At 40.6% G+C, this 15127-nt stretch overlaps 1 protein-coding gene across 1 annotated transcript in view; it reads right to left on the reverse strand.

Moving 5' to 3' along the window:
- Positions 1-15127, reverse strand: part of KIAA1549 (KIAA1549 ortholog) — a 125241-nt gene that overhangs the window by 12441 nt on the left and 97673 nt on the right. The window contains exon 16 of the mRNA XM_057504802.1: positions 11693-12010. Within this exon, the coding sequence (XP_057360785.1) occupies positions 11693-12010 (318 nt within the window). The remainder of the gene's footprint in view (positions 1-11692; positions 12011-15127) is intronic.

Consider the following 15127-nt stretch of genomic DNA (forward strand, 5'->3'; position numbering starts at 1 on the left):
CTTTTATAAAAACATGAATGGACAGCCTTTCTGCGCCTGCTCTTCACTACAGGCTTAGTCTCTACAAACCCTATCTTCTGCTAAAGAGGTAGGCCTCAGTGACCACATTTAGTACAAACGATCCTATCAACATGGGCCAGGATGGACACTAGACCAATGGAGTGCCCAGTAACAATTCAAATACTCTCAAGAACTAAACTGTGTAAATGTTGAACCACATTGTAGAATGTTGTAAGAAGAGAAAGAATACAAAGAGAACCAGAAATTAGACTCCTAAAGATGACATGAACACCTTCAGTTTCTGACAGCATTCTGGTTCCAAGGAGGTGCCGCCATCCCTGCCCTCTAGTTCCATAAAGGGACCCCACAGTCTTCAAGCAACTCATTTTAAGTGAGATAATCTGAGCTAACCAAGGGCTCTTGGACTAAAATAATATGGCATCAAATTTAAGGAAACATATCTATCTTGTATTCCTCATGAAATCAACATACCCCAACCCTAACATACATGGGACTCCTATTTCAACATTTCTTTCAGCAACTGTGAATCATTCCTTCAGAATCCCTTATTTTAGCCAAACAGTAACTCCAGTCACTCTGAACCAAATGGCTATCCAGGATCAGGAACTCCAAGGCAAGTTACTAAGACACTTTGACTTCCGAACCTACTCTAGTGGTTACACCTTTTTTAAGCTGCCATACACTGAACCAGTATTTTGTGGTAATACTAACTCATGCCCACAGTCACACCAAAAAAAGTGCTCACTACCACTGTTTTACAGATGAAACCAACTCACAGAGAAATTAAGTAATTTCCTCCTTATAAGCCTTTCTGACTCAAAAGACCATGCTTTTATTATTTTTTATTATGGTATTATTGATATACACTCTTATGAAGGTTTCACATGAAAAAACAATGTGGTTACTATATTTACCCATATTATCAAGTCCCCACCCATACCTCAAAGCAGTCACTGTCCATCAGTGCAGCAAGATGTCACCGATCCACTATGTGCCTTCTCTGTGCTACACTGTTCTCCCCGTGATCCCCCACACCATGTGTACTAAACATAATACCCTTCAATCCCCTTCTCCCTCCCTCCCCACCCGCCCTCCCACACCCCTACCCTTTGGTAACCACTAGTCCCTTCTTGGAGTCTGAATCTGCTGCTATTTTGTTCCTTCAGTTTTGCTTCAATGTTATACTCCACAAATGAGGGAAATCATTTGGCACTTGTCTTTCTCCGCCTGGCTTATTTCACTGAGCATAATATCCTCCAGCTCCATCCATGTTGCAAATGGTAGGATTTGTTTTCTTCTTATAGCTGAATAGTATTCCATTGTGTATATGTACCACATCTTCTTTATCCATTCATCTACTGATGGACACTTAGGTTGCTTCCATGTCTTGGCTCTTGTAAATAGCGCTGTGATAAACATAGGGGTGCATATGTCCTTTTGAATCTGAGTTGTATTCTTTGGGTAAATTCCAAGGAGTGGGATTCCTGGGTCAAATGGTATTTCTATTTTTAGTTTTTTGAGGAACCTCCATATTGCTTTCCACAATGGTTGAACTAGCTGACATTTCCACCAGCACTGTAGGAGGGTTCCCCTTTCTCTGCATCCGCCCAGTATTTGTTGTTCTTAGACTTTTCAATGCTGGCTGTTCTTACTGGTGTGAGGTGATATCTCATAATGGCTTTTATTTTGCATTTCCACGATGATTAGTGATGTGGAGCATCTTTTCTTGTGTCTGTTAGCCATCTGAATTTCTTAAAAGACCATGCTTTTAAACCGGGGCATTGCACTGTTCCTCGTTATCAAAACCAGATTTTCCCCCTTAAATTAATCTTTGTCTCGTGAAGAAAAAAAGAGGCTTTGGAGTCAAACAGACTGGCCGAGCTATTCAAACTTACCTCAGCCTATTTCCTTATGCCAAGAAAGATAGAATGCTCTCTCTATGCCACATAGAGTTTGAAGGGATTATTAGATCTGAAACTGTGCTCAAATTATTTCACCTTCTGACCTGCTCCACTTCCATCCCCTTGGCAGAGGGAGACAGATTAGAACCCTGTAAAGTTTCCCAAGTGAAGTAAAATAGCCAAAGGGGATTAAGAAAGAAGGGAGGAACAGAAGGAAAAGGGGCTTTAATTCCTCTAGCAAATAATTAAAGGTAAATCTGAAACTGGATGAAGACTATTCACAGTGGCCCTTGCACATTTTAGTACAGTTTGGATTTTTTTTTCATTTTCCAGAAAAGAGTGATCTTATAATAACTGGCAGATGTTACGTGACAAGGATAAGGATGGTATGTGCTCATGGCAATTTTGCAAGTCTTAAAACTAAAACTTCCAACTCTAACTTTTTTTTTCCTTATCCATACCTTTTGTTTTTTGAATAAGTAAATGTTTAGTAAATAAATGTCTGCTGGTCTACACAGAAACAATGAGACACAGAGGAATTTAACAGATTTAGCCACCTCCCTCCCAGTCAACCACACCTAGTTTACATTAAGATATAGTTATCTATGGTGACAGCTCTCTTCCTGGAGCAGTTCCTCTACCTAAATTCCTTTTTTTATTTTTTATTAAGGTATCATTGATGTACACTCTTACGAAGGTTTCACAAGAAAAACAATGTGGTTATTACATTCACCCATATTATCAAGTCCCTCCCACCCCAATGCAGTCACTGCCCATCAGTGTAGTAAGATGCCACAGAGTCCCTATTGTCTTCTCTGAGCTACACTGTCTTCCCTGTGCTACACTGTCTTCCCTGTGACCCCCCACACACCATGTGTGCCAATCATGATACCCCACAATCCTCTTCTCCCTCCCTCCCCACCCGCCCTCCCCTTTGGTAACCACTAGTCCCTTCTTAGAGTCTGTGAGTCTGCTCCTATTTTGTTCCTTCAGTTTTGCTTTGTTGTCATACTCCACAAATGCGGGAAATCATTTGGTATTTGTCTTTCTCTGCCTGACTTATTTCACTGAGCATAATACCCTCTAGCTCCATCCATGTTGTTGCAAATGGTAGGATTTGTTTATTATTATGGCTGAATTTATAAATTCAACAAATAAATAAACAAATTCCATTGTGTATATATACCACCTCTTCTTTATCCATTCATCTACTGATGGACACTTAGGTTGCTTCCGTATCTTGGCTACTGTAAATAGTGCTGTGATAAACATAGGGGTGCATATGTCTTTTTGAATCTGATAAGTTATTTTCTTTGGGTAAATTCATAGGAGTAGAGTTACTGGGTCAAATGGTATTTCTATATAGTTTGGATTTTTTAAAACTTATTCATATGCAAAATTTAAGAAGATCAAGCTTAACACTTTACCTACCAGGATTCCTTGCAGTCTAGTAGGTGATAAACTAAAAGAAAAACAGTGAAAAAGAAAAAAATCACTGTCCACTCTTCATGTGTGTTATTATTGTAGTGCTAGGCATTTCAACTCTATTGTAATCAGAAAAAGGATGTTATTGTATATACAATGGAATTTTATTCAGCCTTAAAAAGAAAGGAAATCCTGCCATTTGCAACAACACGGATGGATCTAGAGGGTATAATACTGAGCATAATGCTCAGTGAAATAAGTCAGGCAGAGAAAGACAAATACCAAATGATTTCACTCATTTGTGGAATTTAAAAACAAAGTGAAACAGAAGAAACAATAAAAGCAGTAGACTCATAGACACCAAGAAGGGACTAATGGTTACCAAAGGGGAAAGGTTGGGGAGGGTGGGTTGGGAGGGAGAAGGGGATTAAGGGGCAGTACGATTCACAATTACAACATAGGTAGGTCACTGGGACAGTAGTGGAGCACAGAGAATACAATTAATGACTCTATACCATCTTACTAGATTGATAGACAGTGACCCCAGTGGAGCGGGTGAGGTCTTGATAACATGGGTGAATGCTGAGCCACTGTTCTGTGTAAGTGAAACCATCATAAGATTGTATATGAATGATACTTGAATAAAAAAAAAAAGAAAAAGAAAAAGGATGTTATTTTCCTAGTGATTGCATGTTACAATGAAAACTTAAAAAAATATATCACAGACAGAATGGCAGACATTTATTAGGTGGGTCACACCTGTATAAAAGACTTGGGGACAAAACAGAATTCTAAAGTTTCAATCAGCTGTGTCAGTACAGATCCCACTTTAATGCATCCTTCTTTCAATTCAGTGTAAAACAGGCCAACAGCAAGGAAGGCAAGTCACGTGGCTGGTGGTCTGGGTTAGGTCTCCTTGTAAAATGTCTTCCTTCAGGTGTATCCACATCTATTAGAGGACCACTCTGCAGAAGTTACCTTTATGCAGAAAGCAGAAATACCACCGATAGAGTGGCTGACTCACCAGTGCATAACTAACACCCTCACACTGGCAAAAAAAAATTAAAAAGGTGTGGGGGAAATGTCATCAGTTGGTAAATAAAGGTTCAGGTGGTAACCGAAGGCACCTTGAAATCTACATTCTGTGGTTTTTACTGAAGTCAGAAGAAACAAATGAAGGGTGATCAGGTTCCTCCTGGCAACAAATGGTAACTTTATGGCCAATTTATAAACATGTTGAAATTATATTAGATATGCACAGATAGAGCCAGTGATTCTGGTTTTCTGCCAGATTAAATTGCTATCATTCTCATCAAAATACATAATGGTAACATCAAAAGTCCACAAAGAGAAAACCACTCAATACAGTGTTTATAAAATTTTTGCTATGGATTTGAGTTCTAGGCTAAGATGGTGGATTAAGGCATTAGTGCTGAAACTTTAATACCTAAGAACAATGAACAAACAAAAATAATAACAAGCCTATCAAAAATTATTTAAAAATTCATCAGCAGAAACCACAGAAGTAAAGAAAGGAGCAGGAATATGCCACAAACTGAGAAAAGTGATGGTCGAGGAAAGAAAAAAAATATTATGGCAACACAGTGGCTAGCAGAATACAATTCCCATTTGTAAGCTCAAAGGTGAGATGGTAAAAGAACTGAATGAGATAATATGGGTGAATGTAGTGACCACAATGTTTTTCATGTGAAACCTTCATAAGAGTATATATCAATACCTTAATTAAAATAGATAGATAGATAGACGAAAGAAAGGAAGGGAGGGAGGGAAGGAGAGAAGGAGGGAAGGAAGGAAGGAAGGAAGGAGAGAGAGAGAGAGAAAGAAAGAAAGAATGAATGAACAGAATGAAAGAAAGAATGAACAGAATGAACCAAAATGGAAGACCACAGAACTGGGGAAATAATTTGAGGACCAAAACAACGCCATTATGACTCTAAGAAATCAACTAGCAGGGAAAAGAATAGATATGGCTTAACATCAAATCAATGCCACAAAGGCCCCCCATAATCATAATGAAGGCAGAGAAAAAAGGAAAAAGTGGCTAAAGCAATTAGAGATCAAGGGATAGATACAGAAAACAAAGATCACCCAACAAAAAGATCACTGGTATCTTCAACTCCAATAAATTGAGTCATAAAATTATTTCAGATATAAAGTTCCCCTGAAGTGAATGAAAGAACAGAATGTGAGGATAAAATGGACACTCGTTATTCAGGAGGGGAAATGCTTTAGAAAAACTGGTTGAGTGTCAAGAATTATTTAGGCTTCCTAGAGGACAGGACATGTATATCCCCCATCAGGAAGGAGGGAAATTAAGGTGGCCACAGACTTCTCCAAGAACAATTCAAGGAGCATTGGGAGCAGAGAGAAGTAACATAGATGCCAGCAGGGACAAGGCCAGACCTGAAAGTGAGATGAGGGCTCTGCCTGTGGAAAACTCAAGACTCAGTTAAGGGGCTCCCGGCAGGTGTCTTCTTCATCCCAAGTCGCCTGTCATCCACATGGAGCATCTACTGTGTATGCCTCTCAGCTCCTCAGCCAGCTCAACACCAAACAGCATGTGCTCGTCGGCCACCACGCTGACATCCTACACTCAAGACCAGAGGCAGGGAGACAAGCAAAAAGCCTCTGCAGTCATCTTGATGAGGGAGGATGGTGGCTCCAACTAGCGTAAGGTACAGACGCATCTGAGAGGAAGAATCTACAAAGCTCCAGCATGTTTAAATAACGCCAACTTCCTACCTTTCCCCTCAGTGTCTAGGCTCCCAGCATTTCGGCTGCATCCTTTAATCTGCACAACTCTCGCCAACTGTCCCCTCATCACAGTCGCCTGACAAAGGCCCCATCCTGGATCAGTCCGGCTGCCTGTTTTCTCCTTGTCTCCACCTGGGTATCTGAATGCTGACAAACAAAACTACAGACTTTATGCCACTATAATTTCATGACAGTCCATCTTAACAGGGACCTTGATGCTGCTAAGTAATTATTTCTATGTCCCCAGTCTGTTTTTTCTCATTCCCCACAATAAGTATTTATACTCTCAACTCTCCCTCAAACCTCTTGCCTCAACACCCTTTTTCCCTGACTCTCAATATATGGCTCCGCTTTCTCTACTGTGAGAACAGAAGCCACGGTGAGATGGCCCCTCCACTTCCTGCTGCCCTCTGCAGCCCAGTCATCACTCTCAGGATGAGGTGTAGACTCCATACCTCTCAGCTTCTTACTTTCCTTATGCTGCCTTATATCTCACCACTTTTACTTCCCTCTCCGTATTAATCAGCCAGAACTAACTTCAGTAACATTCCAAGCATTTTGAGGCAAAAATTTTAAGTTTCATTTCATTGCAATTTATGTACAATAAACTGCACATATTAATATATATAATTTGACAAGTTTTGACATATGTTTATACCCACAAACCATGCCCACAATCAAGATATGAACATATCCATCAACCCCTAAATTTCCTGATGCCCCTTTGTCATCTCCCCAATCCTATACCCTTTACCAAAACTCACCCCACCCCTAGACACTGATCTGCGTTCTGTCACTATCGATTAGTTTGCATTTTCTAGAATTGTGTATAATTGAAATCATAGAATACGCACTCTTTTTTTGGAAGGGCGGTAGCTTCTTTCCCTTAGCACAACTCATTTTGAGATCTAACCAGGCCTTATGCATAAATGATTTATTCCTTTTTATTACTGAGTAGTATTCCATTGTATGGATACAAAATAACAAAATTTACTTAGCCATTTACCTGTTGATGGATGTTTGAGTTGCTTCCAGTTGGAGTCTATTACAAATAAAACTGTCATGATGTACAAGTCTTTGTATGCACACATGCTTTCATTTATCCCAGGTAAATACTTGGAATAGAATGGCTGGATCATATGGAGGGTATATGTTTCATTTTTCAAGGGACTGCCAAATTGTATTTCAAAGTGGCTGTGCTATTTTTATATTCTCCCAAGCAGTTTATGAGGGTTTCAGTTGTTCACATCTTATCAACATTTGGTGTGGTTAAGTCTTCTGAATTTTATACATTTTAATAGGTGTATAGTCGTATCTCATTATGATCTATTGCATTTTACTAATGACTCAGAATGTCAAGCATCTCTTCACCTGCTGATTCTTTATATTTGCTTATTGTCTGTATATATTCTTTATGTTCAAATCCTTTCCCATTTTCTGTGTTGTCTGTATAATATGAATCTTTTTAAATGTACTGAGGTTAGCTTTATAGCCCTTCTATCTTGGTAAATGCTCCATATATACTTGAAAGAATATATATTCTTTCTGCTCTCATTGGGTGGAGTGCTCTACAAATGTTAATTAGTTCAAGCTGAAAGTATTAGTTCAAGATTTCTTCAAATCTTCTTTAACTTACTGATATTCTATATATTTATCTACCAATTATTGACAGAGAAGTGTTGAAATCTAACTGTAACTGTAGACTTGTTTATTTCTGCATGCTCTTCTATCAGTTTTTGCTTCATGTATTTTGAAGCTGTATTACTATGCACATAAACATTTAAGGTTTTATGTCTTTTTGATGAACTGACCACTTTACTATGAAATGTTCTTTTTTGTAATACTCTTTACTGTGAGATCTATTTTGGGTTAATATAAATACAGCCACTCCAGCTTTCTGTGATTAATGTTAGCATGATATATCTTCCTCCATACTTTTAATGTATTTAAGGCTTTCTATTTAATATGGGTGCATCGTAGGCAATAGATAGTTGGATCTTGCTTTTTATCCCATCTGACACTCTCTGCCCTCTAACAGGGATATTTAGACCATTCACATTTAATGTAATTATCAATATAGCTGGATTTAAATCCATCCTTTTGGTATCTGTTTTCTGTTTGTACCATATATTCTTTGCTCCCTTCTTCTTTTTCTGCCTTTTTTTGGACTGGGTATTTTTTATTATTTCATTTTTTACTCATTTGCTACTTGGTCAGTTATTACTCTATTTTTTTAAATGGTCATTGTAAGGCTTATATTACACATTTTTCACTTAACACAGTCTACCTTCAAGTGCTATTATTCCACATCATGTATGGTATAAGAGCATTAAAACAGCACACATCTATTTCTCCTATCTGGACCTTTATGCTACTATTTTCATACATTTTACTTCTACATGTGTTATAAGCCCCACAATACATTGTTGTTGTTTGCTTTAAATAGCCAATTTTCTTTTTAAAAGATTTAAATAATACAGAAAGGTTTTTTTATAAGTACCCCTATATTTACATTTCTAGTGGTTTTTGTTGATTTACATAGATCCAGATCTTTATCTGTATCATTTTATTTCTGCCTAAAGGACTTCCTGCAACATTTCTTGTAATGAGGGTCTGCCAGTGATTTGTTCTTTCAGCTTTTATATGTCTGGAATGTTTTTATTTCACCCCAGTTCTTTGAAGATTTGTTCTACTGTCTTCTGGACAATGAGTATTTTGCTGTCATCCTTACCTTTGTTCTACTGTATGTAATGTGACCATTTTCTCTGGATGATTTTAAGACCTTTTCACTTATTTTAAGCAGTTTGATTATTATACTTTTCAGTATAGCTTTCTTCATGTGTCTTGTGTGTAGGGCTCATTAAACTTTGTGGATCTGCTGATTTACAATTCCCATCAGTTGGACAGCTTTTATTACTGTGTATTCAAGTTTCCTAATTTTTTCTTCTACAATTATCTAACCTACCAGTATATATTTTATGTCAAACAGTACAGTTTTTATGTCTAAATTTTGTTTGTTTCCTTTGCTATCTTCAATGCCTCCAATTAATATATTCAATCTTTCTTCTAGCTTCTTGAAAATTTGGAACTCCATTATAATTACTCTTTTAATATTTTTGTCTACTAATTGTATCATCTGTGTCATTTTCCTGCTTCTTTGCTTGTCTGCTTAGTTTTGATTGAATGCCAGAAATGATTCATTTTACCTTGTTGGAGGCTGTATATTTTTATTTTTCTTTAAGTATTCTTGAATTTTGTTCAAGTTCAGATCTTGCTTTTTCTTGGGTAGAACCAGAGCATCTTTAATCTGGGGCAATTTTGCCCCACTACTGAAACAAACCAATGCTCCTTCTGAGTACTCTAACTGGTGCTCCATGAATTATGAGGTTTTCCACTCCGATGGGAAGGGGACTGTATTAGTCAGCATGGCTGCCAGATAAAATACCACAGACTGTGGCTTAAACAACAAAAATTTATTTCCTCACAGTTCTGAAGGCTGGAAAGGCCAAGAGATGTTGGTTCTGGCAGAGTTTGGTTTCTGGTGAGAGCTCTCTTCCTGCCTTACAGACAACTGCCTTCTTGCTGTGTCCTCACACGGCAGACAGAGAGCTCTGGGGTCTCTTCCTCTTCTGAAAGGGCACCAGTTCTATCCGATCAAGATGCCAACCTTATGACTCCATTTAACTCGAATCACCTCCTTAACGGCAACGCCCTATGTGCAATACTCAAATGGGAGTTTAGGCATATCAGTTTGCAGGGGCGGGGGAGGGCACAATTCAGTTCTCTGCAGGAACTAATTCCCACAGCTGTGTAGCTCTGAGGATTACTCCCTCTAATCTTTTGGGGGTGGTTCTTTGCCCAGTCTTGGGTAGTTTGCTCACACCCTTAAACTGATCAGTACTCAGAGGAAGATTCACTGCAGATCTCTAGAATTACACCTCTGCGCATCTCTGCTTTCTTGTACTTCCTGTTGTGAACTCCAGCTGCCCTTACCTCCCCAGCCTCCCAACTCCGTCTTCTCAATTCAAACACTGAGCTCTGCCTGGGGACTGCCTCCCTGCACCACAGCTAAAACGCTCTCAGGATAGTAAGACGGTATGACTGCAGAGCTCAGCTCATTTCTCAGTGATCTCCCTCCTTTGTTGCCTAATGTCCAGCCTTTTTTCCCCCCAGTTATTTCAACTGTTTCTGCAGGGAAGGTAATCCAGCATCTGTTTCCCCATTTTATCCAGAAGAGGAACTGTGTACAAGCCACTTGTATTTTTGCTATGTGTCCCCATTCCCTGAATTACTATTCTCCTCTGACAACCATTAAGTATCCTTCAGACTTCCACTTAGATGTAATTCTGTCTAGAAAAATCCTTTCTGAACACACGAAGGCTCAGCCAGGTGCTCCCCCCACATACTTTCCCTGCCATGGTACCTGCTGTGCTGCACTGGAATCGCTGCTTCAATTGTCCATATGAATGTAAAAGCCGGCACTGGGCACCATGCACCACTGGATCCCCAACACTAGCAGAGTACCCGGAACATAGCAGGTGCTCCATAAATATATTTGAATGAATCAACAAATGATAGAAGCTTAAAGCTGTAACCACATGCATTTTATCAGCTGAGTTTTGTTCCGTATCATCCATTTCCTTTAAAGATTATAGACTATCAGTTATGATTGTGTAGTGGTTTAATACTTGCTGAAGCAAGCTGTATTTTAATATGAAAATACCAATGACTAGATTGAATGGTATTTTCCACCAAAGTGGTAGCAATTATCTATACTGTAGGCCTTGAAGAAAACAATCTAATACTTAGAGCAAACTTTGAAAATTCAAACCAACTTTAGATATAAAAATTCTTTTAACTTTAAGTTTATTACCAACTGATTTCACCTTACCACGGGTAACAAAATCAGAGGAACCCATTAAAAACACTCCTTGAGGAAGTAATTTAAATTGTGACCTAGTAACATTTCTCTAGAAATTAAGTTTTAGTCCTTGTTTAATCTGAAATTAGCAGAAAATAATATTTCATGTTATGCCCTTGAGTTTTACTTCTCCATGTTTTGAGAAGGTGCATTTGACAGGACTGACTGAATATGAAAGTAATAAGAGATAACAGCAGATAAACTGCCAAAATGCCAGGTCCTGGGATGCACACTTGATATTTGAACATGGTTGCCCTTGTCTGCTCACGGCCTAGCTGCTTATACTCCCAGGGCCTCAAGGGTCTCTCAAGTCCCAGGTGGCCTTGTAAGCAGCAGCCTAATGATCTGGTACATTCTAAACAGCACCTTTTACATCAATGAGACTCTGTTTTGACAATAACCCCACCCCTAATTCATTACATTGAAGGGAACCCAGGAAGAGACTTTCATAAAATATGAGAATTACATAAAAGATGCTTCTAACATTGTGAATTAATTTAGGAGAAGATCATAAAAGTGAAGACCCATTAGGCAAGCTTTAATCCTTACCAAATGCAACCAGAGTCTTGCAAGGATCCTGACAATGAGGGTCAGGCAACACAATTCCACCACCTTATCAACGAGAGAATTCTAAAAGGTCAGTACTTACACTGCATGGGTTGTTGGCCATCTGAGCTGGGCTGTAGAAGGACCCCCACTGAGTGGCTCGCCTCTCTTCCCGGGAAGGGGTGCTGTTCACGGGCAAGCTGGCTGGGACCCCAGGGCCTGCAGCCACGGCATTGGTGGGCTGGCTGCTGGGGGCCACGAGGGCAAAAGCATCGTCCAGGAGGGAGTGCATGGTCTGGCGCGCCTCCTCAATGGACGGCTGGGGCGGGACGTACTGGGAGGTCTGGAAGGGCAAGCCCGGATACCTCCCCAGCTCAGCTGAGGACGGCGTCGGCACATCGGCCGGGAGGTCAGGATCAGACTACGACAGGAAAGATGGCAAAGGACAGAAGATCAGACACGGGTTTCTGTGGTGAACTGAAAACAAAACTCCGGGGCCAAATGGAATTTAACAATTTTCACTTGACATTGAGGAAAAGGTTTGCCATAAGAATTTTTTAAATGTGCATTACATTTCATGGCAGAGAAAAGCCTGATTTAGGATAAAAGAAAAAGGGAAAATACTCAACAATCTCTTGTCCAGCAAAACTCAATCAGCTATTTGAAATGCATTTCAGTACCTGTAAGTATATACTTTCATTCAAAGCCCCTAAACAGTGATGTCTCAGAGTCTATACACTACAATACCCAGTCAACCTGCCATAGATACCAAAACGGAAAGCAGTCTGTTGATTACTAGCAATGGGAAAAACAGCCCTACACAGCCCAAGAAGAATTCAAAGTCATATTACACCATATTACAACTGTATATGTATAAGCAATTTTAAATACTTCCTATAACAACTATTTTTAACAAGAAATAAAAAATATTATTTATTCAGAAACCATTTGTTTTTAAAACAAGGTATCTCTGGATAACGCAAGTCATCAAGAAAGCTCTAAGTTATATTCCATACCCACTGTCAAAGAGGCAGGATCTAAGTAACAATTAAGGTTTTTTTTAATCTTACATCCTGACATTACTTTATGAGCAAAATGCTGTCATAACACACATGGGGTAAAGTGCGAGACCCAAGGAGGCACTGAAAGGAGAGGCCCTTCTGGTCTCAGCGGCTCCAAAAACCCAAACGTCACAGTTGCCATAACTGACACGCTGTAAAGAGAAGAGTTTCTGCACAAGTGGCCGGTGACCCTGTGCCCTGTGTGAGGAAGGGTGGACACCTTCTATCTAGAATGCTCTTCTTACCTCAGTGTTCCACAGTTTATTTAGCTCAGCTGGGCGGATCACCGTACACCCGGAGCCAAGGAAGACATGCCCACAGCCTACATGTGCTTGGATCAGTGAGTCTATTACAGAGAAAATCTCTCTTCCCCATAGACAGGTCCTTTAGACTGTCTAAAATGATTCCTAATGATTATGCTCTAGCAGATGAGCAGCTATTACTCAAACACTCAAGGGAAGCAGTTGCTTAACGGCGAACAGAGAGAAAAACCATACTACAAACTGGCAAGCCCACAAATAGCCCACAGACCTGTTTTGCTTGGCGCATGCAGTCTTTAAAAAACAGAGCACCAATATTTTTAAATCTGAAAATTTCCCATTAAAACCCAGGTTTCCAGATTCCCTTGGCAGAATCTGAAGCTCGGCATCCCTGAGTTCTTGTTTCTCTGCAGAAACAACTGCTGTGGAGCAGCAACAGCCCTCCTGAGCTGGGGCAGGCGCCCTGCCCTCCCCAACAGTGAGTGGAGGTCTCATTCCCTCACACCGCACACCTTGGTCCCCTTCTCCAGCACTCAGTATCTCAATAAGTTCCTATTAGTGATGTCTATCTTCTAGGAAGTCTAAGTAAGGATTTGGGGCCCCAAAGGAGTCTTGGTTTTCAACACAGCACTGGAAGGGGCCTGTGTTCCTTTCCTTATGAGGCACATAAAAGGTCCACACGCATGCCGTGCTCCCAGTCTTGGGTTTCTTGAGGAGTAGGAAGGGAAAACTGCAGTCGGCGTGTGCTGCCAACTGAACAGCTCAGGATGGAGAAAAGGAAACGCACGTAAGTAAGAGGGTCTCTCCTGTTAAGAAGAAAGACACAGTCCCAACATGGGGTCACTTCTGCTAGGCCAAGTCACCAAACCAGGGCTTTATACCTAATTTAATGGTTTCAACCTCCCCCAGAAATGCAGTCAGAAATTTTCCAGTCAGCACCAATAAGATAATGTCACCTGTGTCCTTTCCATGCCTCAGAGGAATCACCTAATAAGACCCTTTTTGTACCCAGATGAAGGTGACCTCACCTGAAGTATCCTTTATTTCCCATTTATGACCTCCTTGCCCTGTCTTTAAAAACCTCTCCCTTTCTGTTGCCATTCAGAGCATCGCTACTTGCTAGAGGGGATGCTGCACAATTCATGAATCATTTAATAAACCAAGTAGATCTTCAAATTTACTTGGATGAATCTTGTTTTTTAACACTCCCAAGACAGAAGTGATGTTCTTCGTGGTGGTTCCGACAGCTCTTTAGGTAGCTGTTTTAAGAAAAGAGGAACAACAGGCCTAAAAACACTTGCCCCCACAACAGCAAGCCAAGATTTAACTACAGTTTCGACCTCTCCCCCAAATAGGACCTTTAACAGGTCAATCTGGAATCTCCTGATCAGCATTAGATAATCCACACGACAGACCCTGGCCCTTCCCCTGAAGAAAGGTGACCCTGCCTGAAAAAATCCACTCGGTGTTAGAAAACCTCCACTAGCTGGAGGAACCTCTCTACTTTCTGCTAAGAAAAAAAAAAAAACAAGAACAAGAAGAAAAAGGACAGTCCTCGTCCCCATGAAAGAGGCCTGACTTAGGGTCACTGATGAAGGCAAACAGAGAGAGCAAGGGGAAGGGAGGTTCTTCCTTACACAAACTCAGTGGCACTAGATGATGGAACTCAGGGCTACTGAGAAAAGGAGGGATGGGACTGAAAAGACTCTCCTGCACACTGGCGAGACAATGGCCCTGGCTGGCCAGGGAAGGAAGGGGGGAGAAGGAACACGCCTCCTTCTGCTGTGCACTAGTTTCACACAGCAGAGTCTGCAGGTCCCTGTGAGAGTCAAAAAGAAAAGATCCAGGGGACTACCCTGGAGGGCAGAGGGGACAAGCCCTGCCCAACGAAGCAAACAGCACAGATGCCCAGACAACCACCGGCCCAAAGGCACGGCAGCAACACGAGAGCGCCACCTACTGTATACAAACTGCCAGCCGTGGTTCCCCTCCCCAGGAACTCAGTGTCCAGAAACAACTCATTCGTTCTGTGCAAAGTAGTCTGGTTTGTCCATCTTGCAACCCTCTGGAATCATACCAGTCCTCATGGGCATGGGCAGGTATGAGAGGCACAGTCAGTCCTGAGGACTTGGAAATACAGTAAGTTCCCAAGGAAAAACCTGGTTCTTTCAGACGATCATGATTCAATTATGTATCCGAATGTCTGTGTGGTGGTGT

The sequence above is a fragment of the Manis pentadactyla genome, chromosome 7, assembly GCF_030020395.1.
Source record: "Manis pentadactyla isolate mManPen7 chromosome 7, mManPen7.hap1, whole genome shotgun sequence".
Lineage (NCBI taxonomy): Eukaryota > Metazoa > Chordata > Mammalia > Pholidota > Manidae > Manis > Manis pentadactyla.